The sequence below is a fragment of the Onychomys torridus genome, chromosome 12, assembly GCF_903995425.1.
Source record: "Onychomys torridus chromosome 12, mOncTor1.1, whole genome shotgun sequence".
NCBI lineage: Eukaryota > Metazoa > Chordata > Mammalia > Rodentia > Cricetidae > Onychomys > Onychomys torridus.
Window position 1 is genome coordinate 18,446,143 of NC_050454.1, and position 6,000 is coordinate 18,452,142.

The window sequence follows — 6,000 nt, forward strand, 5'->3', positions numbered from 1 at the left end:
TCTCACTCCTAGCCCAGGCTGGCTCGGAACTCATTGTATAGCCCAGGCTGGCCTCAAACTCCTTCAGCCTCAGCCTCCAAAGTACACCTGACTTATAGGTGTGCCCCACCATGCTCAGCTGAACTTACTTTCTTTTAAGAAGCAAGGCATTTTGAACATGGACTTGGGGTGATGGCTACTGAGTGCTGAGAATTAGAGGTCCAGCAGGGGCAAGACCATATAAGCTCCTGTTTCCTGGTTCTGGGGTTGGAGGGTAGGTAGGTAGCTTCACACATATGCATTCCTTACTAAATAAACAGAGAGAAGGAGTCGCTTGTGTGCCTACAATATTAGGGTGGAAAGACAAGATGAGTATATAGCAACCACAGCTTCTGGTGTTGAGAAATGTAATTGTGGGTCTCAGTTCTGCTATAGGGTTGTGAGTTCCCCCAAATTAGTTTATTTAGAAAATAAAATTACAAGCATCAGTCCCATCAAGTTAGTGCTATTGAACATTTTATTTATTTTGTTTGCTGCTGTTGTTTTTTGTTTTGGGGGTTGTTTGTTTGTTTTGAGACAGGGTCTCTCTATGTAGCCTTGGTTGGCCTGGAACTCCCCCTGTAGAACAAGCTGACCTTAAACTCATAAAAACACACCTGCCTTTGCCTCCCCAGTGCTGGGATTAAAGGTGCCTCCCTGGCTAGCTATTTTTTTTTTTTTTTTTTTTTTTTTTAAGGAGACAGGGTGTCACTATATTTTTCAGGCTGGCCCCAAACTTGTGGAGTTCGAGAAATGCTTCTGCCTCAGCCAGGGACTGCAGACATATACTACTCACTTCATTTGATCCATAACCCTTTCAAATCGAAGTCCAAATCTCCTAAGGTTGTCATAAAGAGAAGGATTTCCAGAGGGTTTTTTTTTTCCCTCCTATTATCAGCTTGATACAGTACAAATTCTTATCCTAATAGTGAAATGTTTCACTGAGGCTTGCCCAGTGATTGAGTAAGAACAGAGTTAACTAATAGGAACTCAATAAACATTCAGTTGTCTCTGCCGGGCGGTGGTGGCTCACGCCATTAGTCTCAGCACTCAGAAGACAAAGCCAGGTGGATCTCTATGAGTTCGAGGCCAGCCTGGGCTACAGAGTGAGTTCCAGGAAAGGTGCAAAGCTACACAGAGAAACCCTGTCTCGAAAAAACAAACAACAAACAAACAAACATTCAGTTGTCTCTTCCCCTCTTAAAATAGCAAGCAGTACATCAACATTTATCCACATGAACCTATTTCTTCTCCAAGTGGTTCCTACCTCCTTCAAGGTGAGAGACAACTGACACAACCAATTCAAAGTAGCTGTTTTACTAACGACTTGTGGAGACTTGCAAATTTGACCTTATTTGTCATTTTTATTGATTCCTGATAACTTATTTAACCGACACCTATGCACACAGCTCTGTACCTGTGTGTAATTGTATGTTTATTCTATCTCTAGCTGACTACCCAGTCCCTAATATAACTGAGCTTGGGAATCCATCTGCGGACATTAAAAGGATAATGTGCATAACCTCTGGAGGTTTTCCAAAGCCTCACCTCTCCTGGTTGGAAAATGGAACAGAATTAAGTGGCATCAATACAACAATTTCTCAAGATCCTGAATCTGAGCTGTACACTGTCAGTAGCAAACTGGATTTCAATATGACATACAACCACAGCATTGTGTGTCACGTTGTGTATGGAGACTCTCAAGTGTCGAAGAACTTCACCTGGGAAAAACATAAGGAGCATTACACTGGCAAGTGTCTACTATACTATACTACTATATAGTATCCAAAAGAATAACCCAACTATCTACATTTTTAGAATCAAACTTACTGACTCTGACGGTAATTTTAGTCATGTCAGACATACAAGATGTTGTAGAATATTATTTTAAGATGTGTTACATTTGTTTATGCTGTGGAACATTTATTTTAATGATGCAAAGATATGTTGCATTCCTTTATGTTGCATTTGTTTAACTCTGTGAAGCTGTGTTTGCCTGTCTAAAACATCTGATGGTTTAATAAAGAGCTGAACGGCCAATAGCCAGGCAGGAGAAAAGATAGGCGGGGCTGACAGGCAGAAAGAAAAAAATAAAAAGAGAAACCTGGGAGGAAGAAGAAGAAAAGAGCAAGAAAAGAAGGTAAGGAGGACACTGGGGCCAGCCACACGGCCACACGGCCACACGGCCACACGGCCACACGGTCACAGGGCCACACGGCCAGCTGTGGAGTAAGAGTGAAAGTAAAATATACAGAAGTAAGAAAAGGAAAAAGGCAAAAAGATAGATGAGGTAATCTAAGTTAAGAAAAGCTGGCAATAAACAAGCCGGGTATTTATAATTAAGAATAAGTCTTCATGCGTGATTTATTTTGGGAGCTGGGTGGCAGGCCCCCAAAAGACTAAAGACCAAAGAGAGAAGAGTAAAGAAAATCCAGCAACAGGATGTGTCATTATGACTTACTGACATCACTAAACAAGTATAATGGTGATATTACTAGACTAATTTTATTTTCTTTTAATAAATATTCTAAATTTTATAGGTCTAATAACTGCTGACAATCAGGTAGTCATTTTGCAGTTTATGTACTGTCTTTTTTGAAAGCACTAAATTTTGTCCTTCTTTGAAATTTCCTGACTTTGGCATTTTTCTTTAGGATATCCAATCCCAATGGTCTCATGGTATCAGACCATTGTCTTTTCTTGGAATAGATGTTTGTTTTTAGAACTACTCATTCACTCTGGTTGTGGGGTCAGAGAGCACTGAGCTCCCAAAGTCCTGACTCAGCAGTTAAGAGCATGGGCTGTTCTTCATGTCCAGCACCCACAAAGTGGCTAACAATCATCTGTAACTCCAATCCCAGAGGAATCTGATGCCCTCTTCTGGCCTATTGTGCACATACATACATGCAGGCAAAATGTCCATATACATAAAATTAAAAATAAATAAATCTTTAAAAAGAAAGCACAATGAATTTACTTTTCATCAGCTGGCTTCCAGCCATGTAATCATTAGCTGGATCTATAACACATCTGGAATCCAGAAAATGAGATAAGAAATGTAATATTCAAACTCAGAAATTAGATGGCATTTCAAGCTTTGGTGTGGATGAGATTAAGCAGGCAGACCAGGGTCACACACAGACACCATGGGAACAATGACATTTAGAAGCTAAGAGGAAGATGTGCCTGCCAAGAAAGATGAGTGTTACAATTATAAACAGAGGAGTGTGGAGTCTCAGAAGCCAAGGACAAGGTGGTCTACTGGGCCAAATGCTAAAATAAGCTCAAAGCTAAACTTCATCCATGAGGCTTGGTAATTGGAGAAAATGAAGAATGAGGGAGTATTTAATATTCACTTGTAAGCCAATCCAGAGAAGCCCAAGAGGTTGTGCTGCTAATAATCCCTTCAGATTGTGTCCTTGTCCATTGTTCAGATGTTGCAATTTCTCAAAGAGTTTGAGAAATATGTGGTCTAGCTGCTGCCTCCATGAGGAGGACCGGAGGGCAGACACACACACACACACACACACACACACACACACACACACACACACACACACACCAGTCTCTCCTCCTTCCCCACCAGCTTTGTATCCGTCCTGCAGTCCCTAGGAGACTAGAAGTTCATCAGAAGCTAGCCATAAAGCTGTCTTCCAGGACGGTCCCCTCATGCCAATTCATAGCCATTGTTAGTTCTTTTAGTCTCCCCAAAACTTAAGGCTGGAGGGCAAAAAATAAATCCTGAAGAGAATGTGAGACACCTCCTGAATCTTACGGCAGCTACTGTGTGGAGTATAACAGTGGAGGTGAAGGATGTGGCAAGAACATGCAAGAGAAAGACAGAGAGCTAGAGGAGAAAAAAAGTAGGTCTATCTATCTAGATGATGACATCCCTAGCAAGACTTAGTCAGAAGAGCTACAGAAATGAGCTACAAAGATGATAACTTTTAAGGTATCTCCTTAGAATCTCTCTTCATGCCAATTTAGCTCAGTCCATGAAGACATTCAAGTTGCTTTTTTCATATCTGGTAGCCATCATTTGAATGTCAGCTGCCCACAGGATATTTTTGGTAGGGTTGTTTATGAGAGTGCTAGCAGCTGTGTGTCTGTGGGATGATCGGCAGGGTCAAGGGGTCTCCACACTGCACATTACAACTGATGCTTATTCTTTTCTCTCCACAGCCCCAGAAGCCCCTCCTAATAGAAATCACCTAATTGAGGTGACCCCCACAATTTTGATAATACTCTGTTTGGCCTCAGCAATAATAATAATCATTGTGTACCGTAAGTACTTCCTTGTCATCATGTTTAATTCCTGGAAGCCTAGACTCCATTAGTGCATTTCAGAACCTCCCTAGCATTCCAGTCTAGTCTTTGATCATATTTTGCAGCAAATTGATGGGACTTTAGATTCTTAATTATTTTTCTCACCAAATTCTGTCCATTCATCATTTTAAAAAAATTCCTGGGTCCCTACTGTTTGTGTAGTATTCTCCCAGGCATTCAAATTCCAGAGACAAGAAGTCACTTAGATCTGATCTGGAAGCTGACTGTAGTGGTACACATCTATAAACTCTGCACTCATGAGACTGAGATGGGAGACAGAAAGCTAGAAACTGGACTGGGCTATCCAGAAACTTGGAGGCCATAGTAAGATCCTGTCTTAAAAGGGATGAGTGCATTTTAGTTCAAGTCTGTCAATTTCCCATAACTCTCGATTTCTTTTGGAGACACCAAAGATTTCAGACTTCTTTGAAAGCATCTCTAATGCTGACTGACATTCTAATCTTTGGATTTGGAGAAAAAGAAAAATGACAAGCTTTAGAGGCAGAACCTTTCTTTGAGAGAGGTCACTAAGACTTGAGAAGCTAGATGCCATAAGTGGTTTTTACCAAGCCTCAATTCCTCAAACTATTTTTGTATCAAAGAGGCTGTAGTTGGTTAGAAGAGATGTCTAGGACACTATAGGTTTTAAACTGGGGGCCTTAGACATGGCCTACCCTCGTCTCAGTGATTGACTAAAGAGGGCTTTCTGTTTCAGTCCTATGGCCATAATACCCAGAAGGTATCAACTAGACTAGGACTCACATCCACTGAGCAAATAAAATTAGAAGACCAACATCTGCTGACTTTATAATCTTCAACACACATAAACAAAAAAAGTTCAAAGCTCAGATAGCAGTCACCAGATACTATGCTATGAGAAGCTCACCTTAGGGATAGGATACGGAAGCTGAGTGGACTTATAGTGTTTCTAATACAAATTAGGTAATCTTGCTCTTCAATTCAGAGTCTGTCATCCTCCCCTATACTAGTATTGGCATTTTGGGTCAAATACTACTTTGTTATAGCGGTATTCTACTATATATAAGATGTTTACAAGAGGAAGCTTCCTCATCTTTCAACAAACAACAATAACAACAAAATGTCTTTCAGGAATTACCAAACGTCCCTGGAGATTGGGGTGGAGGTATTGGAAACTCTTCTGGTTTAAAATATCATAGTCTAGGTGTAAGATAGTGGGAAGGCTTGCTGAAATACACAGGCATGATTTGAGATCCTCATTTGTTGTTATAATTTATGCTTATCTTCAAGTATGTTCCAGAAGAAGGAATGAGAGAAGAAACGAAAACAACATGATTTACCTAAGGCCTGTAGAAGCATCAACTGAACAGAATGTCTGAAGGTAGCCATCTTCCTTCCTTTAACTCTTCTCCACCATGTGGTATACATAGTATTATGTGGATCGTGAGAAACAATCTTCCTTTCAGCACTGTGCTAGTTAACCTTTTGGACAACTGGACACAAGATAGAGTTTTTTTGGGAAGAGAAGACATTAAATGAGGATTTCTCTCCATCGGGTTGCCTATGAGCAAGTTTGTTGGGCATTTTCTTGATTGATGATTGATGTGGGAAGGTCCAGACCACTATGGGTGGTGCCATCCCTGAGCAGATGATCCTGAGTGGTATAAGAAAGGGGGA

General features: G+C 40.8%; 1 protein-coding gene across 1 annotated transcript in view; it reads left to right on the forward strand.

The window, feature by feature from the left end:
- The window catches only part of Cd80 (CD80 molecule), a 38,811-nt gene extending 37,011 nt beyond the window's left edge, over positions 1 to 1,800 (forward strand). The window contains exon 3 of the mRNA XM_036204102.1: positions 1,469 to 1,800. Coding sequence (XP_036059995.1) covers positions 1,469 to 1,800 — 332 coding nt within the window. The remainder of the gene's footprint in view (positions 1 to 1,468) is intronic.
- The last annotated feature ends 4,200 nt before the right edge of the window (positions 1,801 to 6,000 follow it).